General features: G+C 38.9%; 1 protein-coding gene across 6 annotated transcripts in view; it reads left to right on the top strand.

The window, feature by feature from the left end:
* Positions 1-26495, top strand: part of PDE4D (phosphodiesterase 4D) — a 479877-nt gene that overhangs the window by 443663 nt on the left and 9719 nt on the right. For 5 of the 6 annotated variants that reach the window (XM_075526394.1, XM_075526393.1, XM_075526396.1 and 2 more), the window contains one exon: positions 23073-23166. In XM_075526394.1, the coding sequence (XP_075382509.1) occupies positions 23073-23166 (94 nt within the window). Of the gene's footprint in view, positions 1-15438; positions 15822-23072; positions 23167-26495 lie in introns of those variants that run through there. The other variant, XM_075526398.1, reaches the window with a different exon arrangement.

Below are 26495 nucleotides of genomic sequence, written 5' to 3'. Positions count from 1 at the left end.
GTGTTTTTCTTGTACTATGAAGCATGGCCAAAGTTTTGTATGTCTGAATACTGGACCCAGGTAAGGTTGCATTTCATGATTTGGTAATCAGTTGCTTTTTCCTCTTTTCTTAGCATCAGTAGAAACAAATATGTACATTTTCTAGCTGGGAGGGATTTTCTGCAGCTCTGTTTGGTTGTTGCTGAAAAGGTTTCAGAAGCTTTATTATAGGAGAGCTCTTAAAGCTAATCACTGTGAAGATGATGCAGTTGGTTGATAGTCAGAGCTTGGCATTTCTAGCACAGCTTTCAGTACACCCCTGCTTACAGAACATGCTTTTTAAAATGGAATTACTACATTTGAGATACAAGAAGGTAAAGTGCTCTGGAAAACTTCTGCAGAAATAAATCTTGGTATTTGGGGGCTAAAACTTAAGTAATGATTTTTCTTTGGTCATCAGGAATATACATCTGTAGTGTGATCTTTGCTTCACAAAGCTGTGAAAGATAGATTGGTTATAGGAATGGTACAATAATACAAGGTAAAACTGTGCTGTTGGGATAAAGTAGAACTGCAGGAAGAAAAAGAATTTGATGACTATGTTGAGGGGAATTTTTTGTCTTTCCAGGTACACACTGTTCCTGTGCTCATGGGTCTTTTAGATTTTATAGATGTGGTATAAATAAAGGCATGCTGATGTACGTAGGGGTTTTAGGTTTGTTCTTGCAATTATTATCGGAGCTTGAAAAATGTCATCGTCGTAGGAAAGTAAAGCTGCCTGACTGACCTAAGTAGAGGATGGGGAGACAAGTGTTGGTCTGCATCTTGTTACACCCCATCATTTGAATAGTGTGCCTAAGTATGAAACCATGCCTTAATTGCTCTTGAGGGAGGAGTCATCCGGGGTTTGTTTTTGCTTTCTCTTTTTTGTTCTTTCTACAGTGTCTTGGCTGTTATGAAATAGCATGCTCTGTACAAATCTATCTGTTTCCCAATCTGCCTTTTCACCCCGCATCCTGCCCGGCGATGGTCTCTTGCCTTTGCTGATGCACATAGCTTTGTTGAACAGCGAGAGTCATGCCGACCTGTGCTGCGTCTGCTGGGTGGCTTGCTCATGGGCTCGTAGGTGGCAGCACTGGGAGTGATAAGATCTGTTTTGACTTGCACCTTTTGACTACCAGGGGACTTCAGCGAGTCTGTTTGCAGACGTGGATGAGTAGCTCAGCTTTGCTTCACAGTCCTTTTGCTCTTGGAAAATTTCCTAATCAAGACCTGGGACTTTATGTATTTATACTGTTACTTTAATATGAGGTGATTAATACAGCAGTACACTGAACGATAGACAAGGCAAATGTTTGTTCTAGTGAGGAAAAGTATGTGTTTTGCTTACAGTGGGCTAGGCAATACTGGGAATTCGTGTCATAATGCATGCTGAGAAAACAGTCTGCTGAGAAATCAGCAGCATGTTTGGTTTTTAAAAGCTAGGAATATGCTTTTTACACATGTGGCATTAAATTACGCAGTAATTAATAAGATAGACATATCAATCTCATGAAGTGGGTATGAAAATTAATATTCACTGAAGTTATTAAATGTTAACATCCTAACTTATTTTTAGTGGAATTTGCCGTAGACAAGACATAAACTCCCTACTTAACTATACAGTCCAATATGGATGAACTACGCTTGTTACACCCTTTCAGTTTTGTTCTCTGGTTTGGAGATTGAGCAAAAGTATGGCATTGGGGGGGCTGGAGGTGGTGCTAGTGCATTGCTCCCATTGCCTGAGGCATTTGGACAGTTTTTTCGGGTTCAACTAGAACTTGATCTAATGCCTGCTAGAACTAATGAGAGTCTTTAAATTTACTTCCTCAGGCTGTGGATGAAGCCCATGGCCGGTTTTATTTAGCAATGTTATCTCTTTGATGAAGAGTAGAATCGGCTGTTAAGCAGGGGCTTTGGAGGGCTGGAGGAAGTTTAATTTGTTGCAGACTGTGAGCCTTTTTAACGTTTCTGTCCTTCTCATGGCAAAAATGGGCTTCTGTGCGTGTGAGCCCCCACATAAATGGATAGTCTGATGTCTTTCTGCCTCTGCTGAGGTCTCTCCAGTGTTTCATGCGCTGCTCAGAGCTTTTCCACCTGCTCCAAACATTGTATGTAAATGTGTAAATGGGTAAAAAGCAGCCAAATTTTCACAGCTTTTTTTTTTTTTTAAACTAATAAAAATGCAAGCTAAAGGTGAAGATGATGCCGTATCTATTTAGAGCATATTGGTTTTGTTTGATTTTAAGACGTTTTTCAAACTAGGCATGATTTTTATAGAGACTTAAAAGTGTCTATTTAAGAGGCTTGAAATACAAAAAATGCCTTGTTTCTTGATAAGATACCTAGTAACAATGAAAGGTTAATAGGTAGTCTTTTACTTGAATAATATCTGTGTATTTTGTATCCATATTGCAAGTTCATCAGAGAATATACCCCAATCTAATGACGTACTTTTCTTTTGTTAGTGGAACCTAATCAGTTTTCAGTACATGATGTTATTTTCATGATTTTTAGTCTACCTTTGGTTTCTAATTTTTCATGAATGGTAGTAATCATTACAGTTTAGTGTTCAGAAAAGAAAGCAAGTGATCATGGGTCATCATTGATTAAACAGAGGTCTTCAAACTAAATTATCTTTAATGCTTTGCTATGCTATAGAAGTTTATCAGTGACCTAAGTTATCAAAGCTAAAGCATATTAACTAATTCTTTACTAATGTACATTTAATGATTGTTAAATATAAAATATTCCCTGGTTATAAGCCATGAATAAAAGCAGTGTTTACAAAAGGCGATTACTGTATGGTGTTACAGTACAAACTTGAAATTGCTAAATACAAGCCACATTTGAGCATTTTCAAAGGAAATACTGATTTAGCAGTAAAATTGTTTCCTTGTAAATATGAATTTATTGGTGCTCTGTCAAACCAGGATTGCTCAGGAGCAACCCACAGTAACATTACTGAGGGGTGAGTATGTTGATGTGGCAAGTAAACCTTGGTATCTATTTATCTATTCCATACTATTTATTGTTCTAGAAAAGTTAGCATAAAAATATTTTCTATGTTTGAACAATCAGTTGTGAACGATGCAAAAATAGTGTAAAAAAAGGTGGAGGATTACTGAAAAGGTGCCTCTCACCTGAAATGCAGTTCTACCAAGTTAATGAGAAATGCATGCGTTTATACTCCTGTGTATTGTGTGACTTGAGATAATCTTGGTGCTTTGTTTGGTCTTAGTTTCATTTTGTAACAAGAAGAGAAATTCACCCAGGTGAGAGGGCTCCTACAAAATCCTTTCAGCTGTTGTGATGAGACTGCGTTGGAGACTAATAGGGGTAGGAGTTGTGCTTCAGCAGCTCCCTGTAGCTACCTTAAATAAAACTTGGTGCAAAACTGGCTGTGTTTGGGAGGGCTCTTGCCTGTAGCCCGTGGGCTCTGAGCTGGCGAGACAAGAACCAGCTCCAGCCTGGAGCGTACATGAGGCACGTAGCACAAGAGTGGTTCTGGGGTAGCGCCGCTGTCTCACAACGGTCCACAGTGTGGGGTGGGAAGGGCAAAATGTTCACAGGATAGAGTGACATTGCAGGCCTACGCTCATGGAAGAACCAGGCATCCACTTGCATCTCCTGAACCTCAGCTTTCGTTCCTGATGCTTTCAGTTTCCAAGAGCATGCTCTCCCGAGCAAGCCCGATGCTTTGTATGTTCCTTCCTGCCTATATTACCAACGATGAGCTACCTGGAAGCTCCAGTAGCTGGAGGTGAAGGATGCTAACAGTCCATTTCTTCAGCTCCTCTCAGCTGTTGGTTGCTGCCCAGCTGAGACTCGGCTGTGTCGGTCTGAGCACTCGCCCGCTCTGCTCCAGCGCAAGGTTAAACAGGGTGCCGAACCCAAAGGAACCCGTCCGTGTTGGCGTGGGATGGCGAGCAGTGTTCTCCGTCGGGCGCGGGTGTGTCACCCTCCTTACCAGCACTCGGCCAATGCCTCCCCCCGCGGCCTGGCCTGACCCTGCCAGCCCCGGGGCAGGTGCGCGGGCACCCTCGGCTGGCGAAGTGGGCACCCTCGGCTGGCGAAGTGGGCACCCTCGGCTGGCGAAGTGGGCTCCGGGGAGGGAGCGGAGCCGTGGCCCGGCGTCATCCGAACGCAGCAGCGCCCCGCCGCGCCTGTCACCGCGGCACAAGAAGCCAGCGCCCAAAGAGGCACTCGGATCCTATGTGTAGGGTGAGAGGCAAATGACTGGTATCAGTAGACACGGAGTAAGGAAACATGAACACACCGCAAGCTTCCTCATGCAAATACTGAGACTTCTTGTAAGAGGGGTTTAAATCACACACATAATAAGTATGCAATTTGGGAAACTACAGAGCTGCCTTTGGCCTGGTTTTGTTATCTTGTCTCCATCTCTCTCATGTACTGGTAAACCCAACCTCACAGTACACCTGGCCGTGGGACTGGAAACCACTTGGGTTTCATGCTTGTTTGCTTAATTTGACCTAGAGGCATTTGGGTGAAGCACTCGCTTGGACAAAAAAAGAAGCATTACATTTTTGTGTGTTTCCCTGTATGCATGAGACAGGGGTGTAATGGATGAGGCTGGTTGTTTCTCCTGTTCTGGTTGGATAGGTCTTCATTTTTTGTGAATCTACATAGATTTAGGGCATGCTTAGAGCATCTAAATAAATAATCAAATGAAAGGTATGAAGATCACATTGGAATGAATATTAGTTGGAGAATAACCTTTGCTGAGTTTTTTCCTTGACAGAACAATGACACTATCACATGCACTTTAGTTAGAAGTACAGCAGCCACGGTTTAATAGGAATTGGAGCCTGAACCAACAAAATTGCATGAAACAACTTGCAGTCTGCTTTCAAAATGCTGGTATCTACTGTGGATGATTTACAGGCACTTGCTAAGGCGTGTTTATATCAGACCTGTACTGAGCTCGTTGCGGTGTTAGTAGGTACTTTGGAGTGCACAATTCTCTGCTTTTGTCTGTAGTATCATAGCTTTTTTTCGTAGGATGGCTTTTACCTTCTGTCTTTTTTTGTAAACTGAGCAATAGTATTTAGAAGGATAGGAAATAGTTGGGTTCATATTTGGTTTTCATATATATTAGAATTAGAAAAAGAAGTCATTTAATTTTTGCTTTTTCATAAGAACAGTATGTATGTTAAGCACGACTGTAGCTTTAAAAAAGATGATTAAAAGACTCATTTCTTTTAGTATGAAATGGCAACCATTCAACAAGATTTCTGATGAACTGTTAAAGCATGTGCTTGGCTGGGTCTACACTAGGAACACCTCATTAAAATAAGAATGTCACGTTGCAGGAGAAGTAAGATTAATCTAGCAATACCAGTGAAGCTGTTTTTTGTCTTTACATAGCAAGCCAGTTTTCTGTGTGAAATGGGCAATACCTGTAAAGCTCAGTTTTTGCTGGTGTAGCTGTATCAGTCTTAGGGTGAGTGTGCCGTCACAGCTCTGTGAGTGAAGTATCGCTCCTCTTTACGCGTTTTAGACACAGCTGTCTGCAAAAATGCATGATGTGGGTACAAACCTCTTTTGTGGCTGTGCTACAGTAGATATTTATGGGCTAGGTATTTATTTGCAGGGTGCATATACGTGTGTGTATATATAAATAAGTTATTCAGATGGTTCTGCATTTTATATTCCTTTCATTACAGACCTATTTCTTCACCCAAATTGACATGCATGTTGAGGGAAAAAATCCTCATAAAGGACAAAAGGAGGGGAAAACTCCGCAAGTTTTTCTTTCTAGATCTCTTTAAATTGTTTGTAACAGCCTGAGAGTTGCATGAGATCTGTGGGGTGATCAAGGAATAAGTGCAGTATTCCTCCTTGTAACTGATGGCAAGCTGGAATTTTTTACTTGTATTTTTTACCTATTATGTCTGTCAGATGTGGCTGCCAGTGTTAACTAGGCAAATGTTAACTAGATATGAACTAGGAAAAGGAGAAAAAACCTTGTCGGATACCTTTAAAGCCAAATCTTTTCCATTCAGTAAGAAGGGAATTGTTAGAATTTCCTAAAAATGTATTTTAGGAAAAAAATCCTGTTTCTCTTTTCACGATACTTAAATTACAAAGTACTTGTTTGCAGAGGAGGGTTTTGATGTTAGAAGAAATCACCTTTATCGTTTCTCTATTGTGAATACATTTCTCTAGTGTGAATACCTTTATGGATTTAGCACAACTTGTCTTGGGAAAGGCTTAAACTTCACTGTGTTTTTATCCCATAATAAGAGTATCTTTATGAGGCGTTACACTGATGTAGCTTGTAAATCTTACTTACGCAAATAAGCTGTGGAAGAGGCATCTGCAGTTGCCATAGCTGGGATAACACGTATGGGTTGTAGGAATTCCTGTGCCGCAGGGCACAGGCATTAGCTGGGGCTCGGAGTGCATATGTCTCCATGGCACATTTTTTATTAACAGCAGCATTCCTTCAACATTGGTATTGCATAATTTTAGGTGCATTATTGAAGTGTTATGTCTTTGCAGTACCTCTGACACGTTTACTCTTCTTTTCTTAAATGCCTTTGGACTGAAAGTCTCTGCACAGCTGCACTGAAGTAGGCATAGCCGTGTAAAGGAGGTGCATATACTAGATCACACTGGTCTTTTGAGTCAGATTATTTTCTCGTTTGCTTTTTGTAAAGTATGTTAAAGTGTCTGTAAAGCATAGGTGCTTACTGCTGAGGAGCATAGGAGCAGTGCTGAGACTCCACTTATAGCAAAACTTACCAGTTTTATGTATTAGTTGCCTTGACAAAGTATCCTTGGCTGGGGCGCCATTTTGGGAATCAGGGAGTGGGTATCAATATGTTGTTTGGAAAATGTCCAGATTCAAAGCATGACAAAGAAGTGGCAGCTCAATGAAAAACAAAATACGGTATAAGCTGAATTGTGCGGCTGTATCTGAGTCTGAGACTTCCACCCAGCTTTCTCACTGCGCTTTGTCTGGAGGAGGTGGAGAGGCAGGATGCGTTTTTGTTTGCAGATTAGGGGAAGGAGTGAAGGTGGTAGCAGTGCTCTGGCTGTTTGGTTGTCATTGCTCCCAAGACAGGAATGGATATGTGTAATGGAAAGAATTGAGGAGAAAGACCAGAAATGGCAGTAGCAGATCCTCCCCAACAGCAGTCTCCTAAGAAAAAATGGACAAAAAGATATGGCTAAGAATGAGGTGCTATGCCATCCATGGATGCAGTTTTAAGGAGGAAGTCTTATCTTTTTCTTTTGTCCCACCCCTGATTTATTTTCCACTTGTTTTTTTTTTCTTACTATGGGAATTGTTACGGCTATCTCACTGTCCTGTACAAGTCACCATTTAAATACAGTTTACATAATACAAGTGTTAAGGGGAGGGGAATAAATGTTTTTTCCCTTCCATATGTGACAGGTCTTGATTCTGCTCTTCCAAGAGAGGACTTTTCCTAAAAGGAGGTTGGAAGGCCAGAGAGTGGGTCTTCTGGTGGAGTATACAACTATTTGGTTCTGAGATTTGGTCACAGTAAAGCCTGAGCCACTCATGTAAGAGGTGTGTTGGGGCAAGTCCTGGAAGTGAAGTGATAATTAAATAATTTCTGTTTTATTTTCCACTTCTCCATCCAAATTATAGTTTCTATAAAATATGAGAATTATTGTAAAGCAAACAGTTTGCTGCCAGGGTATTGTAAGGGAACCAATCATTATAAAAGAGTCCAGGTTAGGGCCCTCTCGTGGTGGTATTTTGTGGCTTCTTCCAGAGCTGTTTTGAAAGATTCATTTTAGATTGTTCCCTGGAAAGTTGGTTGGAGGATTAATAGCAAGAGAAGCGTGCCATTAAAATAGCTTGCATAAATATGATGGATTTTTGCATATCAAGTAGATATGAAACATACGAAATATGAAATCTTACAGTTTGCTCCAGGTTCCCTGAGCTCCTGTCCAGTGCAAACTGAGCACCCATTTGATTTGTGTGCCAGCATCTTTTATAGATGCAGAGAGAAACTTTTGAGCAAAACAGTTCGGTGTCTGTTGAGAAATATGCTGATATGATGAATTAACTCAGTGGAGTAGGTATTTCCACTAGCATTGCAATAATTTAAGCATGATTTTGAAAAAATACAGCCTTAACGCAGCATATTTGTTTGGAGCATCTCCAGGCCAGAAGTATAAATAACTCTGGTCTGTTGTTTCACAGCTTCTCCTGATATGATGCAGATGTGTTGTATGTTTGTATCAATGTGCTGTGGACACATATTGACACATGCATAAAAACATGATATATATTGTGTTTTTATGATGTAAGATAAATATATATTTATCTATCTATCTGTATATATATCAAAGTATTTTTTAGCATTGTTTTTAGGGCAAAACTTGAAAAGCCTTCTATTCACGTCAGGTACTGTTCACAATAGTAATTTTATGGATGAAACCACGGGATTGTGGTTACGCCTTTGATTCTGTCACTTGCCAAGTGTGATAGAGAGATAACCACCTGAGCTATTATTCATTGCTGCTTTCTGCTAGGGCGACCGCCTCCTCAAATCTGCTGTCATAACTGCAGCTGTCATCACAACCTGATCCACTTTTCTATGATCTAAACTAGCTTTTAACAGTAGCTTTTTTGTAATTTACATCATTTTGACAGCATTGAATTAAGGGAAAAGTAAATATATAGCAGAATATTGTAACAGCAAAATATTTGCTGAAATTAAACTCCATTTACTGCAGGGGTTTTTTTTAGAAACCGTTGTATGCATACTGTACTCTATCATTATGTAGAAGAGTTCCTGCAAGAAAACTGTAGGTGAATATTGCATCTTAAAGATTGCCAGTGGTCCCCAAAACATGGGTTGAAATAGGGTGTAATTTTTGTTGCTTGTGCAATTGCTCAGGAGTGTCTATTGACACTACTGCAGTTGTAGAGAATACCTGTAAAGACCCTGCTTTGGTATGGTTGAAAATTAGTGGACCACATTGTGAGATTTCTGGTCTGAAAAAAGTTTAATGTGTTCCTATGTATTCATAGCTAATGTTTATATTATCGCTAGAGGGCAGTAAATACAAACACTGAATTATGTGCTTTACCAGAAAGTTGTTTTGGTTTTGTTTTCTTTTTTTAATTAATAAAAGAGCCTAACTCTTTATTAACCAACTTGGCTCCTGGGTTTACATATCTCCGCTGAAATAGTTCAGAAGAATGTTGTCATCACAGTCTGTTCAGCAACATAACATATTTGATGCATTAGAAGTATATATTCCCAAATAAAAAGATCTGTAAAACGATATAGTTCAGGCTGTTCCATAATGTTTAATGAATGTAATTCTGACAAGCAAGAAGCTGCCAAGAAAGCCTTTTTAAAGCAGCGTAATTATGCTATAGTTATGATCCTTAAAGCTGAGACTCCTTCAGAAGAGTTAGGGATTTGTTCCAATTGCAGCCATCAGTTCTCAGCCACCAGTGGAGTTAATCCCTTCTTGATATCAGTGTAAACCCCACCTTTTTCTCCACCCCTGCTGCTCACTTGCTATGTGGCAGCTGAACAACTCCTCGTATTTGTAAAATTCCTCTTTTTTTTAATTAAGTTCTACATTTTCTCTCCTTCCAGTCAGGGAGTCTTAGATGGAACCCAGAGAAGTTTGGTGAGGCTGGTTGGTGCAGCGTAGTTTCCTTGTCCCTAGCTGTCCTGCTTCTTCCTCCAGACCAGTTCTAGTTTTTTGGCTTGGTTGAGTCCATCCACATGCCCTTGCTTGCTGGATGAAACAACCATTCTTTGCTGCGGTGGTCTCCCAGCACTGAGCAGACTTTCCATTTTGTGGGGAGGCTTTCTGCTAGGGTGCCTGCCAGCATAAATGCCAGACGGAGTTGGCTAATGCTGTGAAAAGAGTCTTGTGTTTGTGACCGGTAGGAGTTGGATTTGACATGGGTGATTATTGCTGTTCTCTGGTGTGTGGAGGTTAGCCCAAAAATGTTCTTTGATATTTTCAGACAGGCTTCTCATTTGGCTCATGAGATATGTTCAGGCTGTCCGTTCCTGTTTGTAATGCATATGACGTTGAAAACTAAGATCTGTGATGGCATTTAGCTGTCTTCCTCTTTGTTCTACTTTTGCCACTTACCAGACAATACGCACTACATCCAGCACACTTGTATTCAGGATTAATGCTCAGACATCTCTTTGAAGGTTCCTAGTGCAGCTTCATAGTCAATCCAGGGGTTGCAGTTGAGAATTAAAAAGCACTGTTCTCCTGCCCTCAAAGCTAAAGACATTTCTGCTGGAGCTCCCATATTGCCTGTTAGTGACCTGTGGAAGGAAAGACCAAGACTGAGAGTCTCCTGTGGGACAGTTCAAAAGTACCGCATCTGAATCAACAAAGTGGCCCTTCAGCCTTCTTCCTATCCTTTTCCTCAAGCCTGAAACATTGCCATCTTACCTTCCTGTTGACTGAACCTTCAGGAATCTTTGCTTACTAACAAGAGCCAGAAAGGAATACAGATACTTTATTTCAGAGGATCAAGGTTTCTCCCAGGCTGCTGAGGATGTAATTATCTGCCTTGTCAGTAATGTGCCTCTGTATCAGAAGCCCTATCCTGGGTCTTGGAAAAAATGAGCTTTCCTTGGATGTCTTGTATTCCATAGGTACGGTCTGTATGCTCTGCGGTGGTTTACAGGCTATAGGTCCTTCTGGCAAGTTGTGATCATCAATATGACAGATAATTAAAAGGGTGAAAACCTTACTAGTATTGGTGAAATCTGCATGCCTTTGCATGCACTTGGAATGATTAAAAAAAAGAGCAACCTAATAATGGAAGTCTTCACATTCTTGTTGAAGGACAATAAAATTTAGGTTAATAGTAATTTTTTTCTGACTGTGGCAATGGTACAGAGCTTTATAGAGAACCAAGAAATAATTTATGAGCGCTGAGAGCTCCAGAAGTTTGCACAGAGGTATAGATTACTGCTTCAATTGTAAGAACAACATTTGAGGTAACTCACTCCGATCCTGATTTCATCACAAGTGCACAGCTTTTAAATTCTTAAAGTTCCTTTCAAGCAGAGCATGTTCATAGGAGATGTATCACGAAGGCTGTTTATACAAGTTATTTAGAAGGTAGAATTTCTGGAATGAGCATCTGCAATAGATAGTTTGAGTTGTCATAGGCTCCTGGGGCCAGATGGATTAGTGGATCTCCTGTGTCTCTCAGATAGCTGATTTGCACATAACTGTAGAAGTACTGAACTCACTGACTTGTGCTTAACTAATATATGACTTGCATTTGGCTAAAACATATCTTACAAAAACACTGCTTTTCTTGATGTGAAGATACCAAGCAGCAGAGAATCTAGCACTTCACAGCTGGTGTATGCTAATTTAATAATTCTCATTGTTAATCCACGTTTCTTGTTCGTAGTTTGAGCTGTTTCCAGCTGAGTTGGTTTTATGCAGTTTCAGCTGCCTTCCATTGCTTCTTGGTGCTTCCTTGGTGCTAGTGAACGAGGTCTGGTGCACTGTATTTCCTCTTTGTCATGGTTCTACACAGTAGCCGTATTCTCTTCAGTTGAAACAGCCTGAGTTTTTTCTTTTACTATGAAACATTTTCTCTAGCCCCTGAATAATATTTGTAATTTTTTCCCCTGCATGCTGTACATGACAGCATTTAGGAAAACAGAGACACTAGAGCTGTATTCCATTACCGGAGTCGCCAGAATGGTGTGTTCAGAGTATCTCTCTTTTTTTTATTTAGCATCACAGAAGATGCAGATTTTGGAGGGTCACAGTATCACTACGAGATGTCCTGTTGTGACTCTATAAACTCTTCAGGGTTTCTGCTTTCTTCAGTGTAGTCCACCATTTTGTACTTATGGACTGTGTTCCTTATTGCCGGGTATCTTTGCAGTTAAATTCCTTGAACTGTAGTTTGCATGAATGGTGTCAACATGCTAAACAAGAGAGGCTGCTGGTGGTGACTGCCACGTAGTCATAGTTTATCTGGCCCCCCCTGCCCACTTTTCTGTTCTCTGGCAGTTTTAACGCTGTGGAGGCTTTTATAGTAGTGACTTAATTCCGGTGAAGAAGTTGAACACCATAAAATAGTCTCAGGTCTTGCGGAGGCTGATTTACAACTGTCCCATTAGATGAAGACAGCCTGTTGATGGTTGTTAGAAATGGGTCAATAATCTGGTTCTTAACCCATTTAATGTGTCCTCTCTCACCATTGGGAGTGCTGTCGCAGAATATTATACAGTACTAAATCAAATGCCCTACAACAATCCAAGAATATTACATGTTCAAAGACATAAACCGATATTGACTGGCATTAATTACATTCCTATGTCTTAGTTCTTTATCAAGCAAATGCCTAGAATATGTATATTTCAGCTTTTCCATTCCAACCTAGGGCTGATGTTTTCTGAAGTGGCCTGAAGTTACCCAACCGTCCTGCTTGCAAATTTTAATTGGCACAAAATTAACATTTTTGCAGTCTTTCAAAATTTACTAAAGCTGAACATCACAGCTCCCGGGATCTCTGCCACCTCTTTTTATGACTCCTGTGGAGAAAGTTGTCCAGGCTTGTTGATTAAATAATGGCTAACATTTCCTGTGGCTATTAAGGGACTTCATCATCTTTCTGCCTTTCAAGGTCATTGTCTTGATTCTTTCAAAAGACACAACAGTGCTCATTAAAAACTTCCTTTTTTCTGAATTACTTTATTATTCAGTTACTGTCATTTCAAATTGTACCTTTCTCATTTCCATATTCTTTGCTTGATTGGAACCATTATAGAAAAATGTCATTATTCCCTTCCCCCGTGTTTTATCTTCATGGATGTATGTGTGTATAAAAACAAGAATTTCCCTTTCATGTTGCTGAACTTCCACTTATCTCTAACTTCTGTTTTTCTTAGCTTGAATTGCTCTAGGTATTTAGTTGTGTGTGACAGCTATTTGCTGTGCATTCATCTATCCACCATAACCTCCTCTAAAGCCAATTATTCAGTCATTCCAACCTGGGACTTGAGGATGAAAATCAGCCAAAATGATTACTGTAAATCAGTGCTGGTGTGAATTTCCCAACTGTAAATTTCTAAGGTCATACTTTTATATGTAGCTGAAGTCAGAAGGCAGGCTTTGAGTCAGTGAAATTGTACTACTAAATTATATCTCAGCAATTGGTATTTTTATGAGGTTGAGGCTGTGGGTCTCAGAAAAATCGTACAAATTAGTAATAAGCTGTCAATATCAGGTGTAATTTCCTATTATCAGTACAGGTAATATGCAGTTAAAATAAATTGTTGTAACATACATGTACATTGGAGGAAAATGGTTTTTTCATGATTTTACATCAAAATTATCTAGCTAATAAACTATAACAATAAACTATAATTTAGTAACTCTTACGGATGTGTCTTTGTCTCGTAACGTTAGTGGCGAATAAAAAAAATCAAGGAAGTTTTTTTATACATGCTAAACAACTAGTGTAATTTACATAGCAGCCATTTTAAATATTCCTTATCTGAAACAAGTTCTGTGTGTTTGGGGACAGTTGTTAATAAGATTCAGGAGGAAGCCAGCCTTTAAAGTAACAAAGTAAGAGAAGTGATTTAAAAACTAGGCTTTCCAATGTCTGTTCGTACTACCTATTGCAACCGAACTTTCATACCCACCTGCTTCACTTCTTAAGTAGCCAGAAGTATAATGGCTGTTATTTTACCGTTTTCTAAGTCATGATTGAAATTGCCTTTTGAAGGGAGGCAGCATATTTTCAAGTCTCAGTGTTGATGCTGGGTAGGTGGCAGTAGTGCTCTCTTGCGAGTGATCAGAAAACAATGCAACGCAGATGTAGACAAGCTTTATGTCAGCATTGCAAAGCTGAGCTGGAAGAATCAGGAGAAATATTTTCCAGAAATACTTTTTAGGCTATTTTAGTGTCTTGCTGAGTCTCCAATAACCCAGGTCTGTTTTCAAAACTTAATTGTTTCACAGTCATCTACCTGTATAGATCCAGGACAGGTATAACTGTGCATATTGTACAGAAAATGCATCAGTAATGTGTTCATTCACATAGTTTTTATATTACCTATTTTAAGGAAGACAGTTTGCTTTCCATATGGAAATATGTAAGTGCTGGGTGATCCGTTGACTGTATCCAGTTGTCACATTGCTATACATTTCTCTCCTGTAAGGAGGAAGTTTGTTAATATCATATTTTGCCCTATTGATTTTTGCAGGTTCAATTTTTTTCTCAAGCACTTAGTGTTGCTGACATTGCTGTGTAGCATCACCCAGAGAAGCAGAAACCACTTCAGCCAAAACCTCCCTTATGATCGTTGTCGGTCAGCATCTTCCAGTGAATCAGCAGTGCGGGCTTAGGCTGAACGCTGCACCTCATTCAGCCTGTCCTTAGACATTTGCCCATTGCCATGTTGGGAAACTCTCCCTTCTTTTGGTACAACAAACACTCAGAAATTTGCCGCAGTGGTGCATATGCCTTGCACAGACTGGTGCAAGATAATGCATTCCTCCTTTTAAGTTTTGGTCTCTGAATGGCAGATGGTGGGGTATTTTACTTAATGCTCTGAGTCAGCACACTGACACACTCACTTTCAATTAATCCCTTTTTTCCTATGATGTATAGCTGTAATTGATTATATTAATCTGCCAAAGCAGAAAGAGCAAAAGTTGAAAAAATAGTGAGAATTTGAGGACTCTTATTACCTTACTTCTGACTTCTCCATGGAAACTTAACGTTTACTGGGAACTGTAAGACACGACTTGCTTTATTGTAATAACTGCTTTTATCTCTTAAAATAAAAAAGCAGTAGAAACTGGCAGACTGGCCCAATGGTCTAAGGAGATCAGTTTTTAATGTAGATGGCATAAAAGCCAAAAATGTTTTCACTGTTACAGTACATCACAGACTGCTCAAGAAACCTGATAGCTCTATTTCTGTTGTTTTTTCTTTACAAAAACCTCAAAATATACCTCCCTTCCATATGAAAAAATTAAAACCGCTAGGCAATCCACATGAATATACACAATACTCATTTTCACTGCCTGGATGGCACGTCCATTGACGGGAGCTGGTAAATGCTGCTGAAATGAGGAGACCTTAACCCAATTATTTCTGAATGGCGTATGAATGCCGCAGGCGGGGATGCCATTATTAAATGGCATTTGCCGTAAAAAAAAAGAAATGCCCCATGCCCAGGAGAATCCCCGACAGTGGCCAATGGGAAATTACTGTACATCATGTCACCAGCCCCTCGGATTTATATCTTTTAGAGGGGCATGCTATTGGCTGCCAGTTAGGCTCTATGGGAGGGATTACTGGCACTGTTCGTGGCTTCCCCTTCAGGTCCTTATTTGGTAGCTGTTGATAGAGCAAGTCTTCCCAGCAGCTGAGATATTGACATACATTATTCATTAAGTCCTGGTGTTCAGGAAATATGCATATCCCTAGCTCTTCAGATACTTCTTCAGCTCGTACCGTACGTCTTTTCAACGTTGCCTCTGAATGCTTGGAGTTTTACAAATGGCATTTATACAATCGGAAGACCACGCGCTTGGATTTCATTTCAGTATGCCTCCTGTGCACACAGTTGCTGAGAACCTGAAGATCAGCAAAAAGAATTAGGAGAGAAAAGAAGGAATCTGTCTTCTTGGGAGTCTTTTGCAGTATCAGATAGCAAAGAACTGATTAGCTTAGACTGGTAGTATAGAAAAAAAAATCAAAAATGCCTGAGGCAAACTATTTACTCTCAGTTTCTTGGGGCTACATAAAGGTAGGATTTTGTTTTACCTTTTAAGAACCTTGACTTGTGGTGCATGATTGCATGATCAGTGGATAGCAGGATTATTTGTGGGTAATATAAGTAATATGAATATAAAGTAAAAAATCAGAAAAGCAAGCCTTTGTTCAGCAATGAGAATGAACTGCACAGTATACAGTCTTTCTTAGAAACTGTGCTGGGACTTTTAAAATAATGTTGTTTCAGTGGATAATCAGACCAAGTCTAAAGCCAAAGAAATACAGAAGAGTTTTGTGTTCTTTTAAAAAAAGATTGCTACAAAGCTGTATTTCTAGACATTAAAATATTTTAAAAAAAACCAAACCCTCAGAACTGAGATACCATACAATAGGAGAGAGCATGAGTAGAGGCTGAGGATAATGGGTGAATATATGACTCATACTGGTTTTAATAGCTGAAGAAATGTGAAATTATCAACAGTATGTTCCAGCAGCATTTTTTGGTGGCCTCTGTGTGTGTGTGTGTGTGTGTGTGTGTGTGTGACAGCTTATTGATTAAAACACTGGAAATTGTCATCTTCTAGTATTGATCTACATTGTTATGTAGAGCAGCTTTGAACTAGCTTGAAACTGCAATACTGCTAGAAAATGGAACTAAATAAGCTTTTATCCCTTTTATGTGAAAAGTTTTTCACCAAGGAATTAAGTCAATATGCCTGTCAACATACAGAACTGAAATTCACTTAATACAAAACCACGTTTGGGCTTTGTTTTAGCCCTACTTATGTGTTTGTGTTTAAAAAAATAATGTTGCCTGTATAATGGTTATCAAGTGTGTAAAAAAGGGAGGAGAAGCATCATCCTGTGCTTGACTACAATAACTGTTCCAAATTGTCCTGTTTGAAAGAAAATTCTGATTTCTCCTCAACTAAATAATTCAAGTGTTGAATTAAATTACTAAAAATAATACAAGCATTATATTCACACATGACTGACTCTCTTATGGTTGCTTGTATTAATACGTACTTTTATCATAGATTTTTTTTTAAATAGAAATGTAAAACCCTCATTAGGTCATTGTGTCCGATTAGGTCATTGTGACCATCCTCTGCTAATGCAGAATCGTTACAGTATATTCTCAAGGATTTTGATCAGTCATCTGTGAAGAATGACTGATCCATTATGCTAGCTAGGTGGATTCTTTTCTAGTTTATCAAAAAATAAGATGAAATTACTTTCCATTCAGCTAGAAGTGAGGTGTTTATTGTAATTTACTTGGAAGTATTTCGTGCATTTCCAAGCAGCTGCTGTCATGGTCCTACTTGCTACATTAGAAAAATTCAATCACCAGTCTTCAAATTTTTTCACTCTTACTGTTTAGTCTTTAAAATTGATAGGTTTTTTGCTAATTGAAGTTCAGCAGAGAGCATGATAGCTGTAATTGATTACACGTGGAAAAAAAACGTCCTCTGTATAGACAGTGTCCTATACTGTCTATAGACAATTATTTTAGTTAGGAAGCTAAATAGTACTTGAACACCATTTTAGTACAGTGCTTTTTGACTTCACAGTATACACGTTATAGGAAAATGTGAAGAGAGGCAAAGAAGATCTGCTTTTTATGACATTCAAAATAGAATGATTTAGGGTATTAATGAAATTCTAAGAAAGAATGAAACATGTTAGTATCAGAGATCGTTATATATGTTTACATCTCTTACTATACGTATATTCCTGTAATTTCTGTATGCTTCAGGCTGTACTTTATTATTTTCTGTTAATTACATTTTGGAGAATGGTTGTCATGTGGAGTATTTACCCTTGCCTTTCATTGGGTATCTTTTCCTTGAAACAATGAGCACCACTATCACAATGCCAGGCTTAGAGATATATACCTCACTATAGCTTACGTATAAAAAACAGTCCATGACCTTGATATTAATTAAACGTATGCACTTCCAACCCAAATCTCTAGTTATTAAGAATGCTGTTTATGTATTAAGAATGCTGCTAAAATCAAAGATAGTTTTGCATTGATAAGCAATATAAACAGAAGCCTTACATTAATTTGTAAGGCTGGCCTATTTTAAGTTCCTTGTTTTTGTAGAATACAAGACTTTTCAAATCCAGTAAAATAATACAGTTTATTCTTGAGTTACAAATGTCTTTTTAAAATAACATGGATAGATATTTCAGAAACAAAATATAGTCATGTAAGTTCAATGTTCCAGGTATTGAATGCATGTTCCATGGATGTGTTCTATTCAGATAAGCTTTTAGAAATTTTACCTAGAAAAGAGGCAGCCAGAAAGGTTGAAACTGGGATCTGTTGCCCTGTGGGTTTGGGAGCCAGTGCAGTGAAGGGCTCCAGGTGCTCTTGAGCATTTTGGTGCCAGCCTCCACTGGGCTTGGAGCTTGATTAACACTCAAACTGAAGGACAGGCAGGACGGGGCCTTTTGGTCCATCTAGTCCTAGGTCCATCTAGGACCTTCTAGCCCTAGCTTCACCTTCTGTGCTGGTGCCAAAGGTTTTAGTGGAGGTAGCCTCTTTACAGTGCTTGGGATGCAGCAGATCCCCTGTTCAGGAACAGAAAGCCTGGGCGGAAGATCCCCTACCAGGACAGGGCATCTACACCAAGGGTGGTTCTGCGTGCTTCCTCTGCCAACACGACGAACTGCAGGCTGCATATTCACTTAAGCTTTTTGTCGTTGGGTATTATTTTGTTATTGAACTTTACGCAAAAAACTTAAAACATTCTAAAGCGTAATCAATAAACCCCATAATATATTAAGCATGCAGCCCAAACTTTTTCATGCCATGAATTGACTGTAGTTGGATCTTCTCCATGTCTTTGGAGTTGAATTTTAAGTTTCTTTCTAGTATAGAAAGCAAAGTCTTCCCAAAATTATATCAGTGCTCTGGTTGCCATCTGGGAACATGGTTACTGCAGAAGTTTGTCTAAATTTGTTTATGTACCTTTGCTGACATCAGAAGAGTATCCTATTTTTTTCCCAAAAACCCCATGTATATTTATCCTAGGTTGACAACACTAATACGTATACAGAGATATGCGCACACTGGGCTTCAGCCAAGAAGGACCTAAACTACCAAGCTCAATCCCTCATTTGTAACCTGTTCTTTGGAGGTGACCACTATTTAGGAAACTGTTCTTGGCTTCTCATGTATTAGAGTTCTCCTTCTATCAGACTTCGTAGCTTTTAAAGAGACATAAAAATGCATATGTACTTTTGTCACTTTGAGAGATTTTTAATGTTATTTGAACATTGTGCCTGTGTTTGTGTTGTGGGTTTCCCCCCCATGCTGAGAGTAAAATAAAAACATTAAAATCAATAGAAACAAATGAAATGAAAAAATTCTGTTTAAGGAAATATTTTTAGGATTTTTTTCAGATAATACTTTACTGCTCTATTGCTGTGACATCAGTATTCAGCAGTGGAGAACTGTGTAATTGGCTTAATGGGCATTTTATAGCCTGTCCGTTTCCAGGGGGAATTCCCTAGACTATAGTCAAGGGCTCTGATGTTCCAAAGGGATATATATGTGCCATTTTTCCAATCTAACAATGCCTAGTCTTAATGTGGGAAAATCTTCCTTTCTGAGGAATAGCACAATATATGCATAGATCAGCCAAAAACCTCTGCTTCCTCCCCATGCTGAGCTGACAATATCATAATTAAAGTGTATGGTGTAAATGTTTATTAGTAACAAGAGTTTTAATGCATTATGATTGATTTTCTTCAACTAGGAAAGTATATGGCATTCAGATTTTTAAAGTTCTTATTTAAAATATTATCTTTAACACCTACTATTGTTGACAAGGTAGTTTCATGTTTTGTTTGACTTGTTTTGAATAAAGTGCTAAATGTTATTTCTGAGAGGACAAATGATGAGAGTGCGGACAGTCTAGCCAAGTTTCAAGCACTTAAGAGGTGGCTGTTGTATGACTGAAACAGTGTTGACTCACAGATAAAACAGAAACTTCTCTGATTTGCAATAAGATCTTGTGGGAGCCATGTGAGAGTTAGCAGATTTCCATTATAAAGTAGTAGTGCAGGGATGTATAAATATGCGGAAAGCTGACGCTCTTTGAAGCAGCAGCTACGTATGGGTGCACTTGGGCCCACATGAAATCTTTGAGAAATACGTAAAATCAGGAAAAAGTAGGGTGTTTGGAATGTTTTTGGGTTTTTTTTCTTAGAAGAAAGATTTTTTTTCCCCAAAGAACGTTTTATTGAACGTCAGAGGATTAGGTAACATGCAGATATACTGAAACAGGATATAATCCACAAAAATGTCTGAACATCTCAAGTCGCTGTTCATCTCTCTTGGGGTTTTTTTATGTTCTCAAAGAGCATTATTGTTCTGTATCGGAAACTTCTGTCTGCATATGGTCTTCAAATTGTTGAAGGCTTTGTCATATAATTAGAAAATCAAAACAGTTCTCTAAACTGCTTAGTCCAGAGGTTTTCAAAATAAATGTCAATTAAAGTCTTGTTGCTGTGGTATCAGCAACATGTGAAAGAGTATGAGGAAATCATGCTGCTACAGTTCTTCAAAGCCAAAGGCTTCTCCCATTGAATTTGCTGTTAGCAGGAGGGCCTTGCAGAAGCTGGGGGACTTGTTTTACTGTACACCCATGTTCAGCAGCAACACGGACTGTTCTGCAGGTTTCATGCTGCTGGTTGAGCATTTTTCACGTTCTGGTGACTTACAGGGTGATGGGAGGTGGGAAGACAAGGCTTTGCATCAGACTAGTGGGGAACATAGCATTAGAAAAGACTGCCATGCACCTTCCATTTGTTGTGGACATCCATACAATAAATATTTAGTTGGAAATTCTTAAAGAACGTAAGTTCCACAAGGTGATTCCTAGTATGCAGTAACAAACCTTCTCCCTACCTACTCCTCTCAATTAAATTTATGATTTGGAGGGGAAAAAAAAAAAGTCCTTGGTATTTGTTAAGTCAAGTAGCTGCAGAAAAAACATAGTGCAAGCAAACGTCAATTCGTTCTCTTTTCAAAGCTGGGAAATTTTTAAGAGTTCCTGAAGAGTACGTACCAGCAATGGCTAGATGGTCTTATTCCAAAGTGCAGAACATGACCCAGTAGTGTTGCTCTGCAGCAAAAACAGCATTGCAAAGTTGGGCATCACCTAAAAGGGGTTTACTAGGAAACAACCGGACAGTCAGGGACCTATTTAGTTGGGATCCAGTGAACTAGCTGGGTAAAATTAAGGAAGAGAGAAAATTGGAGTGGTAATGGATATACTGATGACAGGCTTGGAAGTTAATGCGATTTTGTCAACTTCTGACATTTTATTAAGATTTCTATACACAATATTTAATTTAAAGCTGCAGTTTCTGGATGCCATCTGGAGACAAGCCATTCTATGAGATCTTCAGGTTTTGCCTTAAATAATTCAGTTTCTCACCTTCCTGAGTACAGAAGAAAAAGCATGCAAGCGTGACTTAAGTGTGTGTTAAAAGTTTAAAGAAAGGCTTTTAAAATTACTCTTAGGATTTTTGGACCAGACACTTCACTGCTTGGCAAGCTTGACTTGTTTTTTTAACGTTTGACATTGGTGACGAACATCAGACGTCACTATGGAGATTGATACTGGTTTCGTGCAGAATGTATAGCCCTGTAGTTCATAGTATGTGTAACTGTATTTGCAGTATGGTTCTAATTTTCAGAAATGTGTTGAGCAGTTGCTAGGACATGGCTATATCTGAGATCAAAGCTGAGCCTTTGGCTCATGACTAAAGTAGGATTCGTTCTTTGTAGCAGGAACTTCCTGAGCTCATGGCATGTCAAGATGGCAGGAAAATTCAGTGGCTAATGGTTAGAGCGTTATATTAAAGGTAATTTTTATTTGGCACACTGTGAGCAATACGGTAATTGGTGACTTACAAAGACATTGTGAAGAAAATAACACCTTTCACTATGCAAGGCCTCTTTGAAGAAGGGGCTTTGATGATTCCAGTGGGAAGGAAAGGAGGTGGTTAATGTTTAGTCTACTGCTTTATCTCGTATAGAATAATAAATTACCGGTTTTCAACATAGAAGAATGTTTACAGGGATATATACTAGGGATAGCTATTGCTTGATGTAATAAATAGTCGTCACGGGGTGAACAAGGTGAAAGATGATTCTGAAAATGGCACAAATCATTTGGCTTTGTTAAGAGAAAAGACGACTGAGAAATCTAACAACAAAATGAAAGGATGGCACAATGGGAGGCAAAATTCAGTAGTGACAGATGGATAGCAATTTACATTGGCAAGAGTTGTTTGAATTGCTGATAAATATTGCTGAGTTCTATGTGTTGATAATATCAGGGCAGAGCTATAGTCAATGAAAATGCATGTAAGATAGCTAGAGCTGTATTACGCAATTAACCTGTCGAACACAATGCCACAAGATATCATTTAACCCTGGAGTCTAGAAGGAATCATGGAAGTCTCAGTGATGACTACCTAATCAATTACGCATTACGCATTTTGTGGAATGTTAATATCCACTTCTATCCTATAAAGTGCCTACAGTGAATTGCTAACTTAGAGGGAAAAGGAGGGTATTTCCACAGATGGGTATTTTCTGCTCCAATGTTTTGTACAGATACTGACAATTTTCTGAGACTGTGGAATGGTCAAGTCATTGGGCTGATCCAGTATAATAATTTTAAGTCAAAGACAACAAAACCTACCTATATTCATATTAGTGTGTAGGAAATCAGTAAGATATTTTGATTGTGTTGAGCAGTGCTGTCAAATATATTTGAGTAGATTAATGATGAGAGGTAAGATAAACTAGAAATATTACAAAATGAATTGCAAAAAATGCACAAATAGATTACTTTACAAATGTGTAAAAAAACCCTAGTCAAGAAGAGGTCCTATGTAAATGCATTTTTATTTTCTCTCCAAATTAAAATAAAAAAATTGAAAAGTCAATAGTATTAATTATTTGTGTGTATACATATGCCTTATAGTTTTCAGTTACTAGGAGGACTCTGTGCCTTAGTAGTTGAATCACCATGGAGTATTTCAGGAGGTTAAGAATTATGTTGTCCAACCCATGAATAAATTAGTAGGGTAGAGCAATGTTACATGTGATTTTTGCTTTCATAGTTATCTTAATTTACTATATATTCTTAATGTTGTGTCCTTTCCCCAATTATAAATTGACTGCATTTTCTCATCCTAACTAAAATACATCTTGATCGCTAACTTTATGCTTTTTTTGTTTTGTTTTGTTTTCCAGTTTAAAAGAATGCTCAACCGGGAGCTAACCCACCTATCTGAAATGAGCAGGTCAGGCAATCAGGTCTCAGAATATATATCAAACACATTCTTAGGTAAGACTATGACGGGAGTTAAATTTTTTGCCTTTTGTTTTTTATCTCTCTCTGGGCTGCGATAGAGCTTAAAAGCAAGTAGCTTTCCATATTAATTTCTCTTTTCAGAAACTGTATATTTCGTATGTCATTGTTCAGTGTTTTAGCAGAGAGATCCATTTCCTCACAGCTCATTTAGTTTATGTATGTGGTTTCCCTGGGTGTGTAATTACAGGTAAATATTCATATACATATTTTCATGTAACATTACAACTACTACATTGCTACTGTATTATTAAACAAATATATAATGAATTAATTATATATTAAAAAGAATTCTTCCACTCTGTTTCTCTTATGAAAGTTACTGCGAAGAGGTTTCAGTGTTCTGGAAGCACACAAGCACAAGTAACCTCATAAAATCTCGTAGCACACAGTTCTGATGCTTTGGTATTCCCTGTCCGCACATGAGCGGGTGGATGAGTATGACTAAGTCAACATCTGAACAGAGTGCTGCTAGCAGAATTTGTGCAGCTCAAGAGCTTGGTGGTGGGATGTGAACATTAAAAAAAGCCTGACACAATATTACAAAGAGTATGGTTCCTCCTCTGTGGCTTTGCAGGACTAAGTATTTTTTTTTTTGCTAAAACTGGTGAAAATGAATGAAACTCGGTTCCATACTGTTGATTTTAAACATGAAGATGAAGATAATATACCTATCTCAAACACGTTTTGAGCAAAACACCATTGGTTGATAAAGACTGTGGTATAAGGGGAGGCACAACTGAATACGTCTAAATTAGGACAACAGGTACTTTAAAAAGTGCCAGTCACACGTGTGAAGATTTTATTTGTTTTGTTTTATTTGTGTGAGATACCACAGCTGGTGCTTTTTGTGTTTTTTGAAAGCAGTGGGGTTTTTTAAGTACATTTTACCCTGCTTGTCACCGTATCCTAAATGGATCGCTTAATGTGTCTGTTCAGTTTACCCATGATTGCAGTAGCGTGCCTGAGCGCTGTGGCACAGCAGGGTTTCAGACAGAAAGAAAGGGATGAGCCTCTGTCATGGAGAAGCAATATTGCACAGCTTCAGGAGCCCTGAAAGTCACAGTGTACAGTTGCCTGAGAAGATGACCCACTTAGGCTGAAAAGACTGAGGTACCGTTTTCTGCTTGGTTTTACTTGAAAACTTAAGGCTCATTTTGACAGGGTAAGGAAATGCCTCTGTCTGCCTTTCACATGAGACCTCCGTCTTGAGCAGAAAGAGGGCTGGCAAGGCAATCACTTTTAAGTTCCTGAGCCATGGGTTTTGTTTTGTGGCTGCATGAAAACCTAGGATACTTAAAATTGTAGGTACAAGAGGAATACAATGGGGAAAATACCTCATCTACAGAATTATTGCTTAAATAGAGTATTTTCAAAATATGCAGTCTAAGTATATAGGTTCTGAGCAACAATGTGAAGAGGGAAAACATTCTCACCATAGAAAATTTTAATGAATCTAGTTAGTTAATTTTTTTAATACATAATCTATCTCCTGAACATCTACAGACTTTATCACATTTGAACGTTAGGAACATGTCATGAGAAAACAGGTTTTGCTGGTCGTCTTAGTCTTAAAAAAAAAAAAAAAAAAAAAAGACTGTTTTCCCAAGTAGGGCTATATGACATGTATGAACTTACTCATCATGACAACAAATATATTGCTTGTGTAAGAATTAAGGCTCCTACTTTGAGTATAATAATATGCAAGGTTTTTATTTTTCAGTGTCATTAACCTGTTTTCCTATGAACGTATAATGTAAGAGAGCCTGCCAATGAGCGCAGCACAACCAGGGTCAAAATGGCAAGCTGTCTTTTCTGGATATTCAGATGGGCGCAGGATCCTTTACCCTGTGTGCTCATAGTTACAAAAGCAGAGGCAGTCCCATGGAACCCCTCCGGAGATCTGAAGTCGTTCAGACAGACACTTCCTTTCACTCGAGTTAGTCCGACAGCTCGGCTTACGAACCTCCCTTTGATGGGTCTAAACTTTGTGCATATGACCGAAACCATAAACATCAAAGCACGAACACGAGTCACTGCTCCTCATCTGTTGTCGGTTTGTGCTAGTCAAGAGCTGCCGCGCTCCGCCTCCCCCTGTTCTTGATTGTCCGTGTGAGGAGAGCAGTGAAGTATGGCGGGGGCAATCGGGGAGCTCTGTGCCGGAGGCTAAAGCTTGGTGCCATTTCCAGGGGCTCTTCTTCGCTGTGGTTTGTTTGGAATTGGAGGGGTCCAGTAAACGTGGCTGCTAAAGGGTAATTTAAAAAAAAAGAAATGGCAAAAAGAAAGGAAGTGAAGAAGCAAACACATAACAATCTGGGGATTAGAAGTGGACTTGCTACCCTCGTCTGGTTTCAGTGTCTTTATTGCAAATGGCCATTGCAGAAAGGGAAAAACAGACATATGTTTTAAAGAGCCCAATATTTTTGGTTTTCTTACTTCTTTTGTTCTAAGGTGTTTTTTAAACCATAGTTTTTGCTAGGCTCCTATGTTAGAAACATCTGTTCTGGATTTTTCCTGGTTTTGCTAGAATATTCCCTGAGGACTAGAAAAGGCGCAAGTACATTTCAGCAAAGAAGAGATAATTTGGAGGTAGTCATTAAAACTCTATGTTGAAATATAGTATGAATAAAAAGAACAAAAATTAATGCAAATTCCTAGCAGTTTTGGCAGGAGAGTTCTTTGTTGCACTAACAGGTTTCTTTGGGGACCACAGATGTCTGCAGTGCTCCACAGCCCCATACTGTTTCTGCAGCAATCAGCTGGCAATGGCCTAAACACGCTTTTCTCTCAGTTTAATCCTTGTCTAAAGTTTTGCGGGCACATACGTTGATGAGGTATATGAAGTGATGCCGCTGATACTGCTATAGAGGCAAAAGTCCACAGGAAAATGCTGGGTTTTAGCAAAACAGTCCTTTTGTTGTATTACTTGCTCTGGTTGGGGGGTGCAGAAATGCACTGCATGGCTGGTGTGAACTGCCTCTACATCCAAAGCGCTTGTAGATGTGGCTGGCAAAAGGATTTCTGAATTGTACAGTCTTAACACAAACAGGACCAGTCCCTAAGTATTAGGTCCTTCGAGTCCTGAAAATGTTTTGTACAGGTTTACTTGAGATTCCGTTTTGATTGGTTTTGAAATACAATTTCAGAGAGCGTTTTTCCTGGAAGAGAAGAAATTTTAAATTTTCTTGAAAAATGAAAGTTTAGATTTCTGTTCAATTGTAATAACATTTTTATAATATTGACCCTCTCTACAGCGCTAGGGGTGCAGGAGAAGTGGAAATCAGATAGTCACAAGTCACATTTAA

Source organism: Mycteria americana, chromosome Z (genome assembly GCF_035582795.1).
Source record: "Mycteria americana isolate JAX WOST 10 ecotype Jacksonville Zoo and Gardens chromosome Z, USCA_MyAme_1.0, whole genome shotgun sequence".
Lineage (NCBI taxonomy): Eukaryota > Metazoa > Chordata > Aves > Ciconiiformes > Ciconiidae > Mycteria > Mycteria americana.
Note: the sequence above shows the minus strand (reverse complement) of the source record. Positions and strands in the feature narration are given on the sequence as shown.